This window comes from Podarcis melisellensis (assembly GCF_964234715.1).
Source record: "Podarcis melisellensis genome assembly, chromosome: 8".
NCBI classification, from domain to species: Eukaryota; Metazoa; Chordata; class Lepidosauria; order Squamata; family Lacertidae; genus Podarcis; species Podarcis melisellensis.
The window spans coordinates 60,043,486-60,063,835 of NC_138540.1; the positions used below are offsets into that span (position 1 = coordinate 60,043,486).

The following is a 20,350-nucleotide window of genomic DNA, read 5'->3' on the forward strand; positions in this document are numbered from 1 at the left end:
GGGAGGATGGGAAAGGTTTGGCTCCCTTGCTGGGTGGGGAGGGCCTCAGGTGTGCCGCCACACAAAATCTATTTTGGTGGTGCAGGAAAAAACAGATATAACAGATCAGCCAGGCCCACACGTCACAAAGCAGGAGTCTGCAGGAGAGCTGAAATGCCTCAGGCTAAACAGGCTCAAGCACATTGTATTTAGTCAGTTTTTGCTATCCAAAATTCACTTATATATTCTTTTCGCTTTTGAATAATTTTACAGCATACCCTGCTGAGGACCCTCTTGGATTTTTAAAGATTTAAGGTGTAAATTATCAAACTTGTCAAGTTAATATTTAATGTTCTCCATAGTAAAAATTCCCATGTTTGTTTTGTTTTAATTCAGAATTTGAAAATTCAAAACGTAAGGTTTAAAGTCCTGAACGTAATGGGGGGGGGAGGGGGAAAATCACTGGAAAAGTTGACTGCCCTGCTCAATTAATCCAGTATCATGTGATGACAAGTCTTTTCCTTTCTCCTTACCTACCTAACCTACTACCAGGGTGCTAAAGGAGAACGAGGATACGTGGGGTCATCTGGAGAGAAAGGAGAATCGGTAAGCGCCTGTCTTCTCCTGCCTGAACATGCCTGCATGATCCTCAGAGGCCCTTCCTTGAGGTGGATAATGACTGGAGGGTGAGCCTTTTCAGCTGGGGCACTGCGCTCTGACATGCTCACCAATGAGGCTTGCTTTAGTACCTACTCTTACATCCTTCTTGAACTTGGCAAATATCTTCCCCAACATGGCCTCATTCCCTGGATTGTTACAGTATAAAGGTCTCCTCTGTCTTCCCTTTGTTTCTTTAGGGTCCTCCAGGCTTGGATGGTCCTGCAGGGCCCCCTGGACCAGCGGTAAGCTCACAGCTGAGTTGTATGTATGCTCTGAAATAGCCAATCAAACCTTTATCGGTGGGCACCTGGTGCCACATACAGTCAGCCTGGACGTTTGCCAGCAAATGGTCAAATTGGACCACATTAGAAAGAATTGTTGCTAATTAAATTTCAGTGGCACCTTGTGAAAGACCAAATTTCGCTCCCTCCCCAAACTTTCACCTTTTGATATATTTACTGCATCAGTTGTTCCCAGTTGGTGGTCCGTGGGGGGGTCAGTGACACCATTCACAGAACAAAAGCTTCCATAGAGATAACAATATTTTCAAAAGTAAGAATTGGGTTTAAAAAACAAGGAGTCCTCAGTACTTAGCTAATTGGGAACCACTGCACCGTGTCATAGTTACAATGCCCTGCGTTGACCAGAACCGATCATGCTGCCCTAAATCTGCCTCTGCTGAAGAGGTACAACCCAGAGACAGATTTAGCCATCCCAGCAAGAACTAGGTCAGCAATAGGTTTGTTGCAGGGAGCTCCTTGAAAAGAGTATGTCCCCCTCACCTTTGTGCTCTCTGTACATCAGGGTCCAAGAGGAGAACGAGGACTGCCAGGCAGCGCAGGAGAAAAAGGCGATCAGGTGAGGTGTTCCTGTATTCGGATTCTTCTGGTTTAGTAGTGGCTAAGGTATTTGGCAAGTGGGCCACAGGTCAAGCCCAGTGTGCCTCCTTGCTATACTCTAGCACACTTATGCTTTCTTCTTCTTCTTTCTTTGGCGATCACTCGAAGCCGAGTAAGATTGTCTTCCATGAACACACAGTCTTAACAGTGAGACCTTAAGTGACTGTGGAGGCCAATTCTGGATCCACATGTCCTTCCACAGTGGGGACATAAGTTTCCGGGTGGGAGTTGATCTCGATGAGGGTTTGTCAAACGTGCCTTCCTCTTAGCTCATTTCTCCTTTCCGCTCTGAGTTTGTGCTTCTTCAAAGCCCATGAAACCTTTGGTAAAAGCTGTTCTCCAGTTGGAGCACTCGCAGGCCAGTGTTTCCCAGTTATCAGTGCTTATACTACATTTTTTAAAGATTTGCCTTGAGAGCCTTTAAACCTCTTTTGTTGTCTACCAGTATTTCACTTTCCATTCTTGAGTTGGGAATAGAGTAGATGCTTTGGAAGATGACAATCTTCCAAACAACATGACCAGTCCAACAAAGTTGATGTTGAAGAATCATTGCTTTGACACTGGTAATTTTTGTTTCTTCCAGTACACTGACATTAGTTCGCCTGTCTTCCCAAGTGATGTGTACAATTTTTCAAATTGATGGAATCTTTCAAGGAGTTGGAGATGGCATTTATAAGTGATCCATGTTTCAGAAGTCTACAGTAAAGTTGGTAGTACAATAGCTTTGTAAACAAGCATTCTGGTTTCCCTACAAATCTTCCGGTCCTCAAACACTCTGCATTTAAATCTGGATAAAGCTACACTCACAGAGTTCAGGTGATGCTGGATTTCAGCATTGATGTCGGCCCTTGTGGAAATATATTTGCCCAGGTAGGAAAAGTGATCAACACTTACCAAAGTTAACCATTAAGTTAGACTTGTGGCGCTGCAGAGGTTGTTTTGTGTTTGTTGGTGCAGCACTTTGGTTTTTTGGATATTGAGCGATAGGCCAAGTTTTCCATAAGCTTCTGCAGATATTTAGGATTGTTTGGAGGTCATCCTCTGAGTGTTCACACACTACGTTCTCATCAGTATACTGAAGCTCTATGGCAGAAGTTATGGTAACGTTACTTTTTGCTTTCAGTCTATTTCAGTCTTTCAGTTATTTGTGATTGTTGCCATCATGTTATTGTGGTGGAGCTGAAGAATGTTCACAAATTTATCTAGGCACCTGATTTTCAGAAGGACAGTTCACAGAGCAGTACGATTTACAGTGTTGAAGTCCTTAGTCAGGTCAATAAACACCATATACAGGGGTTGATTTTGCTCTCTGCATTTTTCTTGAAGCTGTTGAGCAGTGAAAATCATATCCACTGTCCACCTAGAAGATCTAAAACCAGTATGGGATTCAGAAAGGGTGTCCTCGGATATAGTTAGGAGACGGTTTGCTAAGATCTTTGCAAGAATTTTGCTGGCCATGGCAAATAAAGAGATTCCTCGATAATTTCTGTAATCGGTTCTATCATGTTTTTTTAAAAAGATTGTAAGTTCAATTCCGCCTACTTTGAAGACTCTGACTTTGCTGTTTTTCATTTGGTTAATAGCTGTACACAACCATAGCTGTCAACTTTTCCCTTTTCTTGCGAGGAATCCTATTTGGAATAAGGGAATTTCCCTTAAAAAAAGGGAAATGTTGACAGCTATGTACACAACTCTCCCAGATTTGGAGATGCCGCAACCTCATTTCTAATTTGTTTTTGCGGGATTTGTGAGAGGACCTCGGTAGCTGCAGGGGAGTTGCGGTTAAAGAGATACTGGTAACGTTCTTTTCAACACAACACAATAGCTTCTTTATTTTTTAGCAGTGTGGTGCTGTCTATTGAGTGTAGGGATTTTATACCATAATTTATTGGCCCATAGATGGTCTTTGTGGCTCTAAAGAAGCCCCATGCATCCTGAGTATAGGCTAAGTGCTGGATCTCTTGAGGGTTTTGTTTTGGGTTTTTTAATCCACCAGGTGTTCTTTAGTTCTCCGGTTTTTCTTTGAACCTCAGCCTTAGCATTGGCATACATTTTTTCTTAGTGGCACAGTTTATTTCTCTCTCTTTTTTTTAAATATTTTTTATTGGTTTTTTACACGAATAAAAGACAATACAAACAAAATACACACATCAAAAACATACAACAAAAATTTGACTTCCCCATGCCTTCCTTTCTTTTCTTTTTTTTGCAACATAATTTTTATTGATTTAACATAAATAAAATTAAACAAACAATTTCATATAATTCTACAAATTCATACTTAAGACTTCCTTCGACCTCTCCGTGAATCTTCCGTTATCTATTTCACGTCAACTTTCGCATCTCCTAATATTTATTGACATTATTTCCTTCTTTACTACCCTTTTCCTTTAGACAATAATCTTACTTTTCTCACAGAGTTCTTTTAAACCCTACTAGCGTAATTTGTCCCTGACTTAGTTTATCCAGATAGTCCACAAATTTCCCCCAATCTTCTATAAACCTTTGATCTTTTAAGTATCTAACTTTCCCCGTCAATCTATCTAGTTCCACATAGTTTAGTAATTTCTCCCTCCATTCCACGATTGTCGGTATCTTCTGTTGTTTCCAATTTTGGGCGAGTAGGACTCTTGCCGCTGTTGTGGCATATTGGAAGAATTTGAAGTCTTTACTCTTAATCTCTTTTCCTGACAAACCTAATAAAAAGGCCTCTGGTTTTTTCCCAAAAGTACATTTTAAAATACTCTTCATTTCCATATATATCTCTTCCCCCCATGCCTTCCTTTCACCACATCCTTATTTTATCATATTTTCAAGCAACCCTTCAGTCAATTTTAATCAGTTCTCTTTTAAATTTACTTAAGATTTAACATTTACCGCTGTAATTCTTTGTTTCTCACCCCTTGACATCTTATCAGTCCACAATTTTACAATAGTTTTTAAGATATATTTTAAATTTTCTCCAGTCCTCTTCCACTATCTCTTTCCTCTGGTCACGAATTCTGCCGGTCATCTCTGCCAGTCCCATGTATTCAGTCACCTTCATCTGCCATTCTTCCAGAGAGGGTAGTTCTTGCGTCTTCCAATACTTTGCCAACAGGATTCTTGCTGCTGTAGTTGCATACATAAAGAATGTCCTATCTTTCTTTGGTACCAATTGGCTGACCATGCCCAAGAGGAAAGCCTCTGGTTTCTTTGCAAATGTCCACTTAAGGATTTTCTTAATTTCATTATAGATCATTTCCCAGTAGGCCTTAATCTTTGGGCAGGTCCACCAAAGATGGTAAAAAGTGCCTTCAGTCTCATTACACTTCCAACATTTGTTATTGGGCAAATGGTAGATCTTTGCGAGCTTGACTGGGGTCATGTACCACCTATAGATCATTTTCATTATATTCTCTTTCAAGGCAGTACATGCCGTAAATTTAATTCCGGTGGTCCATAACTGTTCCCAGTCAGCAAACATAATATCATGACCAATATCCTGTGCCCATTTAATCATAGCTGATTTCACCGTTTCATCCTGTGTATTCCATTTCAGCAGCAAATTATACATTTTAGATAGATTCTTAGTATTGGATTCTAACAATTCTGTTTCTAACTTTGACCTCTCCTTCTGGAAGCCAAGTTTCCTGTCCTGCTTAAATGTCTCATTTATCTGACGATAATGTAACCAATCTCGAACTTTATGCTTTAGCTTCTCAAAACTTTGAAGCTTTAACTTTTCACCATCTTGTTCTAAGATTTCACAATATTTGGGCCAATTAGAGTCCATGTTAAGTTTTTTCACTGCCTTTGCTTCCATTGGTGACAACCACCTGGGGGTTTTACTTTCCAATAAATCCTTATATCTATTCCAAACATTATACAGTGCTTTCCTTACAATATGGTTTTTGAAGCTTTTATACACCTTTACCTTGTCATACCACAAATATGCATGCCAACCAAAACTGTTGTCATATCCTTCCAAGTCCAAAATGTCTGTATCCTCCAGAAGTAGCCATTGCTTCAGCCAGCAAAATGCTGCTGATTCATAATAAAGTCTTAGGTCTGGCAGGGCAAAGCCCCCTCTATCTTTCGCATCAGTTAAAATCTTAAATTTTATCCTGGGCTTTTTGCCCTGCCAGACAAATTTAGATATATCCTTCTGCCACTTCTTGAAGCAGTCCATTTTGTCTAGGATCTGCAACGTCTGGAACAAAAACAGCATTCTCGGCAATACATTCATCTTGATAACAGCAATTCGGCCTAACAAGGAAAGTTTCAGCCTAGACCATATATCTAGATCTTTTTTTACTTCTGACCAACATTTTTCATAGTTGTCTTTAAATAAGTTCACATTTTTAAATGTTAAATTTACCCCCAGGTATTTAACCTTTTTTGCTATTTCCAACCCAGTTTCACTTTGAAACCTATCTTTTTCTTCATTTGTTAAATTTTTTTCCAGCACCTTTGTTTTCTGTTTATTTAGTTTAAATCCTGCTACCTGGCCGAATATCTCAATTAGTTCTAAGACTCTTTTGGTACTAGCTTCTGGCTGTTGCAATGTTAACACTAAATCATCTGCAAATGCCCTTAATTTGTATTGTTTAGCTCTGACCTGTATTCCTTTAACCAGCTGGTCCTTTCTTATCATATTTAACAAAACCTCCAGGACAGATATAAAAAGTAGAGGAGATATAGGGCATCCCTGTCGTGTCCCTTTCTCTATTGGTATTTCATCCATTACCACATTGTTCACAATTAGTTTAGCTCTTTGTTCAGAGTATACTGCACCTATACCATTTTCAAACCCTTGGCCTACCCCCATCCCATGGAGATTCTTCTTCATAAAATTCCAAGAAATGTTGTCAAAGGCTTTCTCCGCGTCCACAAATATTAAAACTGCCTTTCTGTTAATGTCCACCTCCAGCAACTCCAAAATGTCTATAATGTTCCTCACATTATCCGACATGTGTCTCCCTGGGAGAAAGACTGTTTGATTCTTATGAATCTCCTCCACCAAAACTCTCTTAAATCTTTTCGCCAAAACGTCTGCAAAGATTTTATAATCCACGTTCAAGAGTGATATAGGGCGGTAGTTCTTAACTTGATGTTTCTCAATTTCTGTCTTCGGTATAAGTGAGATGAATGCTTCTTTCCATGATTCGGGAGCCTTTTTCCCCTCTAATATTTGATTGCATACTTCCTTCAATGGTTGTATTAACCATTCCTTAAGAGCTTTGTAGTATTTCGCAGTCAGACCGTCTGGTCCTGGTGATTTCCCCAATTTCATATTCTGGATGGCACCCTCTATTTCTTGTTCTGTAATTTTTTCATTCAAAATCCTTTTATTTTGTTCTGAAATCTTTGATAATCCATATTTTTTAACGAATTCCTCTATTTCTTGTTCGTTTGTAGGCCCTTGTGCATATAATTTTTTGAAGAAACTTTGAAAACAATTACTTATTTCATTTGGTTTGTTAATAAGTTTCCCATCTATTTCCAAGGATGTCACAGTGTTTAGCTTTTGTCTCTTTTTCAGTTGCCATGACAGCAGTTTTCCACATTTATCTGCCAATTCAAATATCTTTTGCCTCATTTGCTTTATCTTCCATTCTATTTCTTGATTCATCAATTCCATGTATTGCGTCTGATAATATTTTATTTCTCTTAAAATCTCATGAGACTTTGGTTTGGATCTCAATTTCTTCTCTCCTTCTTTTATCTGGTTCAAAATCTTTTCCTTCCTCTCATTTTGTTTCTTCCTCTTTATAGAATTCTGCTGAATTAGGAATCCGCGCATCACGGCCTTACTTGCGTCCCATACTATTCTTTTTTCCACCTCCGTTCTCAAGTTTATCTCAAAATAATCCTTCAATATTTTTTGGGCCTTTTGATAGATTTCTTCATCTCTAAATAGGGTGTCATTCATTCTCCATCTAAAGGTTCCAGCCGTTGTTAATTTCATTTCCATCTTAACTGTGTTATGGTCGGAACAGGTTTTTGTGCAGATTTCTGTTTTTTTCACTCTTGGTGCCAGATTGCTAGAAATCCAAATTTGATCAATTCTAGTCCAGGTCATTTTTGCTTCAGAGAAGAAGGTTCCCTCTCTTTCCAGAGGGTTCCTTGTTCTCCAAATATCGATCAGGTCCATGGTATCAGTCAGTTCAAAGAAAGTCTTTGGTAATCTCCCGTCCTTAGATATTACTTGTCTTTGTGCTTTGTCCATATTTGTGGAGACAACTCCGTTGAAATCTCCCATCAATATGATTTTAAAATCCATAAAGTCCATTAAAGTCTCATGCAACTTCTTGAAAAACTCTGCCTTCCCCTCATTGGGTGCATACACTCCAACAATTAAAATCTTTTCTCCTTGAATTTGAATTTCTACTGCCAGGTATCTTCCTTCATCATCTTTAAAGATCATTTTTGGTTCCCATTTTTCCTTGGCGTAGATCACCACCCCTCTTTTCTTAACTTTGTCTGAGGAAACAAATTCCAGTCCTAATCTCTTATTTATCAAAAGTTTCCTGTGTATCCTGGCAATATGGGTTTCTTGCAAACAAATTATGTCTAGCTGTTCTTTCTTTAATATATGAAAGACTTGATCTCGTTTTCGGGGATGGTTTAGACCATTGCAGTTCCAACTCAGAAGTTGCAGGGACATTTTTGTTATTGGGTATTTTTCCCACCCACTGCTCCAAGTTCTTGTTCCTCGTCAGTCGGTGCTGGGTTCAATCCAAACGATAGGTTTGCAATGTCCGGTATTTCCCTCTCTCTCACGGTTCCTTTCTGAAAGTCCTCAAAGTTTCTCTCCAAAAAGTGTTCTTTATCTTGAATTGTTTTTATTTTGATTTTCTTCCCTTTGAAGTTGAAGGACAGCCCTTGTGGGAATTCCCACCTGAATTGAATGTTGTTTTGTTTCAGTAGATCAACTAAGTCTTTAAATTGTGTTCTCACCTCCAAAAAATATCTGGGAATATCTTTAAAGATCTGTATTTGGGAATTTTTAATAACCAGTGCCTTCTGGAAGTGTAGATTCAATATTTTGTCTCTTTCTTCCTTGGATCTAAGGGTAATCAAGCAATCCCTTGGTTTCTTGCCTTGCTTTCTGCCAATCCGGAAGGCTGTAGTTATTGCAAAGTCCTCTTCCTCTTCCTCTAACTCATCACTCCAAAATTCTTGGAACTTGTCTGTAAGAAATTCCCCAAGCTTGTCCTCTTCCTCCTCAGGTACCAATCTCAATTTCAGATTCTTGCCTTTCCTCTCTAGTTCCATCAGAGCCAAGGCTGCATCATGTTCATATACTTTCTTTGCAATAGGAACAAATTTCCCTTTAGTTTCCTCGGCCGTGCTTTTCGCGCTCTCGGCTATTCTCCTTGTTTCTGTACTTTCCTGAATTAAACGATTTATAGAATCTGTGTTAGACGATATTGTCGTTGTGTTCAAATCCAGTCTAGTTGTCAGTTCTGTTAATTTTTTAGAATTCTCTGTAGACTGCTTAGTAAGTGCTTCTAAGGATTCATTTATCCTGAGTAAAGCCTGTGTCATGGAATCCATTGATACTGTTGTTGCTCTTTCCTGTGCAGCTGATGCTCCTGATGTGGAGCCTCTTTTCTTTTGAGCTTGTTTTGCTTTGGATCTTGTTGATATTTCATCCAGTGGACCGCTCGTATCTCAAGGTCGTTCCCACAGGAACAGCTGCAAGTGGAAAATCCCACTAATTCTGCCTCAATACGACAGTCTCTCCTTTAGACCTCTAGAGGGAGTACATTGTATCCAATACAGGAACAAAGAAACAGGGAAAGACGTAGCCATGCAAAGTTCCAAAAGTGAAAGTCCAAATAAAGACCCTAATTTGTTGCAATTTCAGATGTTGCAGTTTTATCCACTGAAGTCCCATTATTTTATCTCAGATATATATTACTTTGTATCCACCAGCTAGTTTGACAGTTCACTCCCAGGCACTCACTGCCCCGGCAGCCTGGCCAGAGGTGTAGGCAGCGGAAAGTTTCCGTTTCTAAATTCCTTTCTTCAAGCAGGTAGAATCAAATCAATTTTCTTCCCCCCTCTCTTGCTCACTAGGGGGGAGGTCCTCTTTCGATGTCAGGTTAACGAAATTTGACAGCATAAATACGTTCCCTTTAAACACAGCTTATTCTTTTCGTTGCTCAGCCAGTCATGCAGTTCCGGGAGGCAGACTTCCTTAATTTTTGCCTAACCCGTTTTCAGCCTAATCTTCTTAATTTTTAGAGTCCCGTTCACATTATTTGTTGATCTTACTCACGGGTGTTGTTGCCAATCGGTAGTTTCAGGAAGGAATCGGCGCTCTCCGTCAATGGCGACGCGGCTTCGCTCCGTGGGCTGGGTTGCGATCCTCAGCACCGCGCTCACACCCGATGCCGCTCCGGAGCCTTTAAAAAGGCTCTTTCGCGATACCGGGGGGCGCAAAGGTGCCCACCGAATCTCCTTGCTCACAGGCTTCAGCGCCTGTGATTTTAGGGGTCCCCCGCTCGCCGTAGCGGGTCAGACCCGAACTCACGGAGCAGTCCTGCTTCAGAGCTTGAAGCAAGGACCGCCATTAACGCTGGCGCCGACCGGAAGTCTCGGCACAGTTTATTTCTCTTTGCCAGATCTAAAGGCCTTCCTTTTCTTGTCAATAATGCCTTGGCATAGTTTTTGCTTCTAGTTTAGCTGGAGAGAAGGCATCAATGCAGGCCTGACTCTGTATCATAACCAGGCCCTCCTTTCTTCTCTTCAAGTTTGCCACAAATTCCACATGTCTGCAGTTATGGTGGTGTTTATGTCATGTTGGCTTAGTTTCTATGAGGTGTGTGAATTGCAAGCCCACAGAGGAAACTCCATGCTGCCTCGTGGTACGATTCAGTGTTCTGATCTTGCCTCCTTCCAATCAGCCTCCTCCTAGGGACAGTTAATTTTGCTGAGTCTCTGATTTGGGTCTGATTAGATCCCTTGCTCATGCCTGATGCAGAGAGGCAGCAGAATTACCCATACTCAGAGGAGACTGCCTGTTGCCTCTCTGCATGAATACCTATTTGGGGCTTGCCTCATTCTGGACACATGGCCAGATCAGTGATTCATACTGGTACAGGGGAGGTGGCTCTGAGCACAGGCCAATCTTCCTCTTACACACATTTTACACAGTTTAAAACAGTCAGTTTGTAAGGGTGGTGTGTGTCTTCCATTTTTAATATTTTAAAACGGTGTGCTTCCCTTTTGAGACATTTAGGAGACACTGCTGTAAAAGATGGAGAAACTTACCCAGGGAGAGCCATTCTTCCCTCCCTGAAGCATTTTTGCTAAACAGTTTAAGACCTTCTGGAGAGCCACAGATTCCACCATCCCTCTAGAGGTTGTGCTACTCTTCCACTCCCTGGTGGGATGGGGGTGGTGGCAAAAACAGACTTAATGCAATCTGAGAAGAAATGGACACACCCACACCTGGGAAAATACAAAATGACCATTATTGGATGACGGCATTGTGTGGGTATCCTATTTTAAAAAGCAAGCGAACAAACAAGCAATTCCACACTTTGCATGCTTAGTTTGAAAGTACTTGGAGTAGCTGCAAAATAATTTTCCCCCTTGCATCGTGAGGCAGGTAAGCACAAAGCATGTCAAACAGCTACCAGACAGTGCTGTGCTGGCTTAAACACTCCCTTCTGCTATGTAGAGTTTCCCCAATCCGGGATTTCCAACCAATGTATCAGTTAAAGCTTGAAATCCTGTTTCTTCTTGGGGGGTAATTGATCACCTGGCTTGTTTTCTGTTTCTTTGCCAGCCAAACTCCTGCTGGGAGAGAGACAATATCCTGCTGTTCATCCTTTCTGCCCTGTTACCTGCCTTGGCTCAGAAAAAATAATAATAAAATGGTGGTGGATGCCTTGGAAGGGGTTTTCATCCATCCCAGATTAGCTGGCATGTCAAGGTGAAGCAAGCTTAAAGCCAGAGGGAGGGGACCATCTATGCCATCCCCTCTCCCCACCACCACTTGTATGGGGAATGAAAAAGAGCTGCCTAACATTAATATTTATTTGCTTATGTATTATTTATTTATATTAAACATGCTTCCAGACTTTCCATAAAAATGGCCAAGGCAGCTAACACCATTAAAATGACATAAGTAAAATACAGCATAAAGACAAGGAGCAAACACAGCAGATTAAAAAAACCAAAAAACCAACCCGAACAGAACAGAACAAAAGAGGCTTTCATTATTTCTCTGCATCTCCTGCCTCTACCACAACTTCTATAGGCTAGGCAAAAAATTACACCAAACAGCACACTGAGTAACCATAGTTGGAATGTCAACTCCAAAATTAGTCACAAATTGTATAATTACCACTTCTACAGCCTGACCTCTTTTTATAAGGCCTTAGGGCACCAAACTTTGGCATTCCCTGGTTTAGGAAGTCATTTACATCAACCCTGTGAGGTAGACTAGGCTGAGACTGGGCCAAATTCATTTTTTGTGCCTAAGTGGTGAGGATTTGAACCTGAGTCTCACCAGTCCGTTCAGAATTTTGATCTTTGCAGGGTAAAATGACTTCCATACTTCTTAAATGGGTGCTGTTGGGGAAGATGACACTCTGCTCCCTTTAAGTGTTTTGACACATAAGCTGTCCTTCCAAAGAGCTCAAAGTATCTGCCAAGGAGGCTCTCTCCCCGAGGCATTTTAAATCAGGGTACTTCCCAGGTCTTACCCTACCTTCCTTAGCTTCAGATACTCCTTTTGGTATTTAGATCAGGGGTACCCAATCTTTTTTCCTTCTGAAGGCCACATTCTTGGGCAACCTTCTGGCAGCTGTGTGACAGTGGTGGGCAAGGCCAGGGCAGAAAGCCCTGATATTTGTACACAAAAAAAGCCCAGAGGTTTAGCAAAAGGCGTCGCAGATGAAGGACACACATTGCAGCCAGGAGCAATGATGTTATGGGCTTGGCTTAGGAAGAGTACCGAAGGTTGGACAGAGAGGGCTGGGGGGGCTCCTCACCCCTGCTTCTGATGCCCCCCTAGGCTACAGCATGGCCTTCAGTGCCATTAAGCCACTGTCTCCAAACCTGCAGTCCCAGAGATTTCCCTGCAAAAAATGTGACTCTACTCAAGTCCCTATTTGGTCCACTCTCCTGTGGCTTTACTTGTGGCTGATCAGCATTTCCTTTCTTCCCAGGGATTTCAAGGTCAACCTGGTTTCCCAGGACCACCTGTAAGTATTGCACATCTCAAAGGAGTTTTTAGATTCTGGAGCACTGGGTGTGCTGGAACAGCACTGTGAAAAAGCAGGAGACCCACAGCCCTCCCCCCTTCCTCCCTGGGGCTTTGGATGAGAGTTTGTTGTTATCTTTAACAGAGCAGAATCCTAAAATAAATCCAATTAAGGGGGAAGGATCTTTAGTCCTGTTTCAAGAAGGCAATCAAGATGTAAGAAAAACAAAAGCGAAACCAGCCTTTTGTCTGATTATTACAGAGGGATTTTGCTGGGATGATGGGTTTTCAGGAGCAGATGAGAGAAGCTTACAGGCGGTGGCTGGCAGAGGGTCACCACAGAGATCAGAAACATTTCAAATGGTGTGTGAAAACTATCCAAAAACTGCTTTCTCTGCCCCTTTTTGTAAAACAGGAATTGAAGGGCTATATCAGGAATCTTAACATTTGGAAGCTTTAAGCATAGTGGAGGTGTCGGCTCCTTTTCAGAAGCAAGCTATCAAGCAAAAGGCAGGGCGCTCTGCGTGTGCTGGCAATTTAGCATAAGTGCAGAAGAAGCCCTGGAACGTGGCACCGGAATTCAGCTTCCTGAGAATCTCAGTTTATATATTCTTAAAAGCATATTTCTAGTGCTTACGGTTGCAAAAATGCACATGAGCAATGCCTGTTGAAATCTCAGAAGCCAAAAGGGTGGTCGGATAAGATTTTGAGCAGGCAGGGAGGGGTGGGAGGCAGCTCCAGCGCCTTGGCCTCTTCCTCATTATAAATTATGCAATGAAATGGAAATTATGCAAATTTGCTTAATCTGGATAATTTACACATGCTGCAGAATTCAGCTCTTTTTAGAATAGAATTTTAATTTTTTCCTGTTTAGCACAAAACAGCTACTTTGGCCTGACTGCAGCTTTCCTCTCAAATGAAGCTTGTTTATAGACTCTAAAGCCAAACGGCTTCTCAAAACTAACTGTTCCTTTTTGCTTATTAGGGGCCGCCAGGCTTCCCAGGGAAAGCAGGACCACCTGGACCTCCAGGGCCTCCAGCAGAGAAGGTGAGTAGGGGAAATAATTGTAATAATAGTAGTAATAATAATAATTTATTTATTTATTTATACCCTGCCCATCTGGCTGGGTTTCCCCAGCCACTCTAGGTGTCTCCCAGCAAAATATTAAAAATAGAATCAAACATTAAAAAACTTCCCTAAACATGTAAAACATGGCTGCACACCACCCCAGTCTCTGAGTGCTGCGAGATTCCAGGGGTTCCAGGCACTCACCTAGGATCTGTGTTTCCTTTTGGGAATGCAGCACAGTGGAGACTGTGGTGTCTTTATGATAAATGGTTTATTTACACATATATACAACCTGAGTCTATAATAGAGGGGTTCACAGCATCAACACCACAAGTGGGGTCTTGCTTCTCCCACAGCTGCAGCCTTGGATTCAAGCAAAAAATCATGATTCTGACTCTCTGTCTTCCCAGCCTGCTGCTTCCAGATTCTAGCCTTTAGCTCACATAACTCTTAACTCTGGCATTTGTCTTTCTAACTGCCAGCTGCTTCCTTTGTTACCTTAACGCCCCATACTTAGGGTCGTTACCTCACCAGGAAGCTAGCCTGGTTATTCCAGGAACTGAATCCCTGCCAGATCCAGGCATTAAAAGTCTCCTGGCATACATAATATTGAAAGGATGGAAAGAATGAGTCTCACTTTTCCTGTTAATGGCAGGGAATGGGGAAGGACTAGCCAGGGTCAGTGCTTCACCCGTGTCCCCTGCCCATTGCTGATAGGCATCTGTGCCACCCTTTCTGACCAACCTCCTTCCCTGCTGCTTCTTTCCCTTCTCACCTTAAAGACTCACCTTGTAGCAAGGATGGGGAAAGCAGCAGCAAGAGAAAGGTCTTCCTCTCTGCTTCCCTCCCCTCCAGTTACAGCATTGCCAACAACAGCCTCCCACATGGAAGGCAGCTTTTGGGAAACATTGCCCTCCAGGCATCCCTGGAGAACTATACCTCCAATGTTTGCTGTATCCAGGGACAGTGTGTTTTAGGAGTCCCAATAGTGGGAGGGAGAAATGGAGACGTTTTCTGCATTCCTTCACTCCCAGACAAATGTAGGAGAAGGGAAGGAGGGCAGAGGGAATCTGGGGGCTCATAGGGATGGGGCAAATTGCAAGAGGGCTAAGAAAGTGATTCAGCTCATCCATTCACTATAACCTTTCCTCGCAAGCATTTGAAAATGCTTGAGTTTTATTTCCCCCCACTGGACAGTAGGAGAAATCACTGAAAGCAAGTAGAAATTGGGGTGAGCCGAGAGGTCGTCATCCATCACTACCTGAGAGTGTGATGTTCCTTCATATGACAAGACAGCCTTTGTGGTTAGAGGGTGACCTGCTGAACCAGGAAGGGGCAGGTTTAGTTGCTTTTCTCAGTCTGTCACTGTGGGCAAGTCACAGAGTCGTTCCAATGAGAATCGTCTTCAAACCTTACCCTCTACCCATGTTTGTTGACAAAACACTATCCGGGAAGAAGGGGTCATTTGTGCTACATCTTTCAGGAAAGCTCCCCAGCAGCACCAATGATAACTCTAAGGAGAAAATAGCTGTTGAGTTGCCCAGGGAAAGAGATGGAGCTGGGAGGAGAGAGAAGTGTAGTCGAAAGGAACAGATCACCCCTGCTCCCTGGCCTCTGCTGACACCTGCAGCTCATTGCTAGGATAGCACCTGGAAAAAAATTTGAATCAATGATTCAAGTCTTGGAAGATTGTAGAGTTGGAACTGGAAGGGACCACAAGGGTCATCTCTTCTAACCCCCAGTAGTGCAGGAATCTTTTGCTCAATGTGGGGCTCAGATCCACCTGAGATTAAGAGTCTCATGCTCTACTGACTGAGCTATCCCAGCAGTTACTGGAGAGTAAGCCTTTTGCTCACTTACCTGTTCGCCCTGCTTTTTCCAGGCACAGATGGGGTTTTGCTTTTGAGGTTTGCCCAATAGTTTTCCTTGCGAAAACCCGCTCTATAGCACTCAATCGGAACAAATGTCAATTTGGTTTTCTGTGGATTGCAGCTTGTGCCAACTGAGTGCTAAAAAGCAGGTTTTGGTGGGGAAAGGTCCAGGCAAAAATACCAAAAACAGCGCTCAAACACATATCTCTAAAGTATGAACATTGCTTGGAGAGAGTGGAGGAAAGGTGAATAAGCCCTCTAGAGTTTAAGGGAGGTGGATATTGGCTGAAATGTGCAGCTTAAAACTGGTATGGAAAGAATGACTGCCTGAAATCTCTTGTTCAGGTAAGACACAGCGAGCTCAAGCAGGTCTTGGCTTCTGGGCACTTCTGCAGTCCTCTGCCACCAATTTGTGGGAACACCTGTGAATCATTTGCTACAATACATCCCATATACCAACCTAGCACCCTCCAGATGGTTTGTATGGCAACTGCCATGCTGTGCTGAGGGGAGCTGGAGTCCAACAACATCAAGAGGGTACCAAAGCCTTTAGCACTGACAGCTGTGTTTCATATGCCCACCAGGTATCAGCTGCCATGCCCAGGTGGTCTCCACATGCTCTTTCAACCTCCCCCGATCCAAATTATCCCCCCACCCACTTGAATTCCCCAAGGAAAAGGTAGTTAACAGGAGGAATGCAAAGGAATCATGAATGCATCTGTCACGCCCAGCTCCCTTTTGCCTCTATTTTGGTTTCTTCTCCATGCACGGCAGTCATAGCAATGTAATCATTTGGTGTTGTGTGGGTTTTTACAGGGTAGCGAGGGGATGCGTGGTTCTCCTGGCATGGCGGGCCCACCAGGGCCTCCAGGACCCCCTGGAATTCAAGTAAGTATGCTGGTTGCTCAGCAGTTTACAGATCCTGAACATGGATATGAGACAACTAGGCTAGATTAGCCATGATACTAGGTACTCTGCAGGGGGGGGAGACACAGCTCCACAATTGATGCACGTGAACGTAATCAGGTACCCACTTGGCGTTAATAAGGATCAGGCAGACTCAGCAATGGAGAATAAGAAGCCTCTGTTATGGTAGTTATTTAGGTGGTGCAAGCCAACCCCACCCTGCACTTTAAATTTCTTAAACTCTCTGCTGCTCATGACTGGAGTGTGCTTTTCTGGGCAGATGTGATGCTTCTCGGCTCACATGCACCTGTGATGGACTCTTCTAACAAGGAGACTTACCGTAATTTTTCCTGGGACACTTCAGACCCTTTTACAGCACACCAATATGCCCTAACATGGTAGTAACCATTGTGTCACTTAAATAATAGCTCAGTTCAGACGTCACAATAAACCATGGCTTGTGCTAGCCATTAGAACCCAAGCCATAGTTTGTTCTGCCAAATATTCAGCAAGCAAACCATGGTTTAGAACTCCTTGTCAGCTTTCATTTTCCACCCTCAACTTTATATGTTGATAAATTCACTCCTATATCCATGGTGCAACTGTCTCAGAAGCTGGAATGATAGCTGTAACTATGATTTGTTGAAACAATTTTTTTTTCCTTCCAGTAGCACCTTAAAGACCAACTAAGTTAGTTCTTGGTATGAGCTTTCGTGTGCATGCACACTTCTTCAGATACACTGAAACAGAAGTTACCAGACCCTTAGGCCTAAAGTTACCAGAAGTTACCAGACCCTCTGGTAACTTCTGTTTCAGTGTATCTGAAGAAGTGTGCCTGCACACGAAAGCTCATACCAAGAACTAACTTAGTTGGTCTTTAAGGTGCTACTGGAAGGAAAAAATTTTTGTTTTGACTATGGCAGACCAACACGGCTACCTATCTGTAACTGGAACTATGATTTGTTGATTCTGGCATTGCACCAAACAAAAATTGCCACAAAATATAGTTTACAAGCTAGTTTCAACCCATTGTTTCTCACTTGGTTTGGAAACTATGTATTGTCAGGTCAAACATTACCCCAAAACACAGTTAAGCTTCCTTAGTCGCCATTCAGTGTAACATCTGAAGTGAAACTGAGCCCATGTCTGTGAAGCCCGTGTGCATGCTTATAATGCAATATATAAATATAAACTGTTGGCCATGTAATCTTGGTTATCTACATGACAGTGCAAGGAATGAATGCATCTATAACCTGAGTTTATTTCTAGGGTCCACCTGGTTTGGAAGGACTAGATGGGAAGGACGGAAAGCCAGGGCTACGGGTAAGGATGCGAATCCCGCTAGATGGTGGCAACGTCTTCACCTACAACTTATTTTGGACTTTAAAACACACACACACCATCAATTATATTGTGTCTCAGAATTACTGGTGAGCTCAGCTCTGCCTCTGATCTGACCTTACCCCATTTGGCATTGATTGTTTGGGGATTACACCGTGAGACCAAAAAAGAGATGAAAAGCATAGAATTCTGCTTGACTCCAGGACTGCATCTGGGATAGCAGCCTAAACCCATCTAGTGGGGCTGGAGGAGTGACGGCTGCTTCCTTTGCATGATGTGTAAGGAACTTTATGCTTCAGATAGTGTTAAATCTCCCAGTAAAACTCCCAGATTTGCACCAGCACCTGCCCTTTGGTGGTACTAACTTGTCGTTTTCTCTAGGGCGACCCAGGAGCTGCAGGACCTCCAGGAAGGATGGGACCTCCAGTAAGTTGCAGGTCATCTTATGACCATGTTGGACCTATGGAAAGTAGGGAACCTTAGTCCCCCTGCTTTCCACTTCAGGGCAGCCTCTTTTCCCACTGAAAGAAGCTGGTATTGACAAGGGCAGTAGGACAATGCCCTTTAAGTAATCTGCACCCGCTGTACTTTCAGCTTGAAATGCAGGCATTAGCAGGTGGCAGTACCATTTATCTACATACTGTGCAAAGCTTCACTGGCCAATTTCTGGAGGTCAGGGTGTTGTCGTTAAAGGTGCAAGAGCAAGCTGGGATGGTTGTGTGTTATGTTCTGGTCTGTTGGCAACTATAAAAAGGGGGGTGGATCCATAGCTGTGGGCCTAGAGCTTAATTGCTCAGCAACTATGAGAGTTACTCTAATACAGCCTTTGCCAACATGGTGCCCTCTAGATGTTTTGGGCTACAGTTCCCATCAGCCCTAGCCAGTGCTGGCTGGGGCCAATGGGAATTGTAGTCCAAAGTATCTAGAAGGGACCAGGTTAGCCAAGCCTGCTTCAGAACCTTCAATGAAAACTCTATTTTTTTTCTTTTCTCCTTCTAGGGCTTCAAAGGGAAAACAGGTCACCCCGGTCTCCCAGGACAAAAGGTCAGCGACTGCAAGCATCATTAAGTGATAGGTGCTTTTGAGGAGGGGGGCAGAATTAAAATAAATCAATGCTATCTGTAAGATGGGCCCAGTAAGGAATATGGAGACAATTCCATATAGAAGTGCAAAAAAAGGAATGCTCATCAGACAGGGACTGCCCAAGACAATTTGGCACGTGAAGCAAAGCATAAAAAATGGCACTCTCTCCATGCAAGGACAGAAGGGGTAAGTAAGGAACAAGGGGGGGAATAAAGATCTACATCGGTATCTGCTGCCCCTGTGGATCCTGCTACCTGATGCAGTCATCTTACCTTGCCTCATGTGTGGGCTGGCCCTGATCACAGAACATAGTTGTGGGTTAAGAATTCAGTTTCCTGGAACATCAGCTTTCATTTAAAAACAAAACTGCAAGTTTCATGTTATGGTAGCAGCAGTAGGCACTAGAAGACGGCTAAATAGGATCTCCTGTGCTCAGGGAGCCAGGACTTTAGAGGGAGCCCTGCATGCCTTCTTTCTTCCCACCCTTAATAATTAGCAGAATAAATCATGAAAATTGCAGGGAGGGGGTAAAACTTAGTAATGTGAAGTAAAGCATGCAAATGTACTTGTTTGATCTGTGCAGGCCACAGGATTCTTCTTGCAGAATTTGGGTGACCTATTTTTTCCTAGTACAGAGTAGTCAAACATCAAAGGTGTTCTGAAGCAACAGGCTACGAAATATTTGGGGCAATAGCCCTCCAGTGTTCTGCAGCAGAGTCCCTGCTTTGCATGTAGAAGATCAGAGATACAACCTGCGACTTCTTCAATTGACACATCAGTCACACTAGTGCATTGAGAGGCATGCACAGCAATCATAGCAAGCCCATCCTCCTATGGATCTATGTACTGTGCCAGCTTTTTGTGGAATATCCCATATAAACATGATGAACCATGCATATATTACTTCTTAGGGTGACTGTGGTCCTGCAGGGCCACCTGGGAATCCTGGCCGGACTGGAGCCGAGGTGAGTTTATCAGCACGCCACCAGAAGTGTGTTGTTTTTACAGGTCAATGCTCTGGGCACACAACACAAGACTATACTCTTTTATTCTGGATTCACAGACTGATGGAGTTAGCCACTAAATCCAGCCCACAGCTCTAATGCACAATGGGCTGTTCTATCCCTGTAACACTCATGCTATGCCTCATTGCAGCATCAGCTGCATGTGTATATAACAGTCACTTTCCTGGGTCAGGAACTTAAGGCAAGGTCATGCAGGTGAAGCTTGGGGCTTTGCAGACAGCAATTCACAATGATAAACAGGCTGGGATTGGCAAGATTGCTAAGGGAGCAGGGCAAACTAAAATATGGGTAAAGTTCCTATCCTCATACTG

The 20,350-nt window shown here is 42.8% G+C and overlaps 1 protein-coding gene across 5 annotated transcripts in view; it reads left to right on the plus strand.

Moving 5' to 3' along the window:
• Nucleotides 1-20,350, plus strand: part of COL16A1 (collagen type XVI alpha 1 chain) — a 130,459-nt gene that overhangs the window by 99,230 nt on the left and 10,879 nt on the right. For all 5 annotated transcript variants that reach the window (XM_081921167.1, XM_081921168.1, XM_081921170.1 and 2 more), the window contains 10 exons: nt 532-585; nt 837-881; nt 1,444-1,497; nt 12,710-12,745; nt 13,730-13,792; nt 16,501-16,572; nt 17,860-17,913; nt 18,313-18,357; nt 18,931-18,975; nt 19,926-19,979. In XM_081921167.1, the coding sequence (XP_081777293.1) occupies nt 532-585; nt 837-881; nt 1,444-1,497; nt 12,710-12,745; nt 13,730-13,792; nt 16,501-16,572; nt 17,860-17,913; nt 18,313-18,357; nt 18,931-18,975; nt 19,926-19,979 (522 nt within the window). The remainder of the gene's footprint in view (nt 1-531; nt 586-836; nt 882-1,443; nt 1,498-12,709; nt 12,746-13,729; nt 13,793-16,500; nt 16,573-17,859; nt 17,914-18,312; nt 18,358-18,930; nt 18,976-19,925; nt 19,980-20,350) is intronic.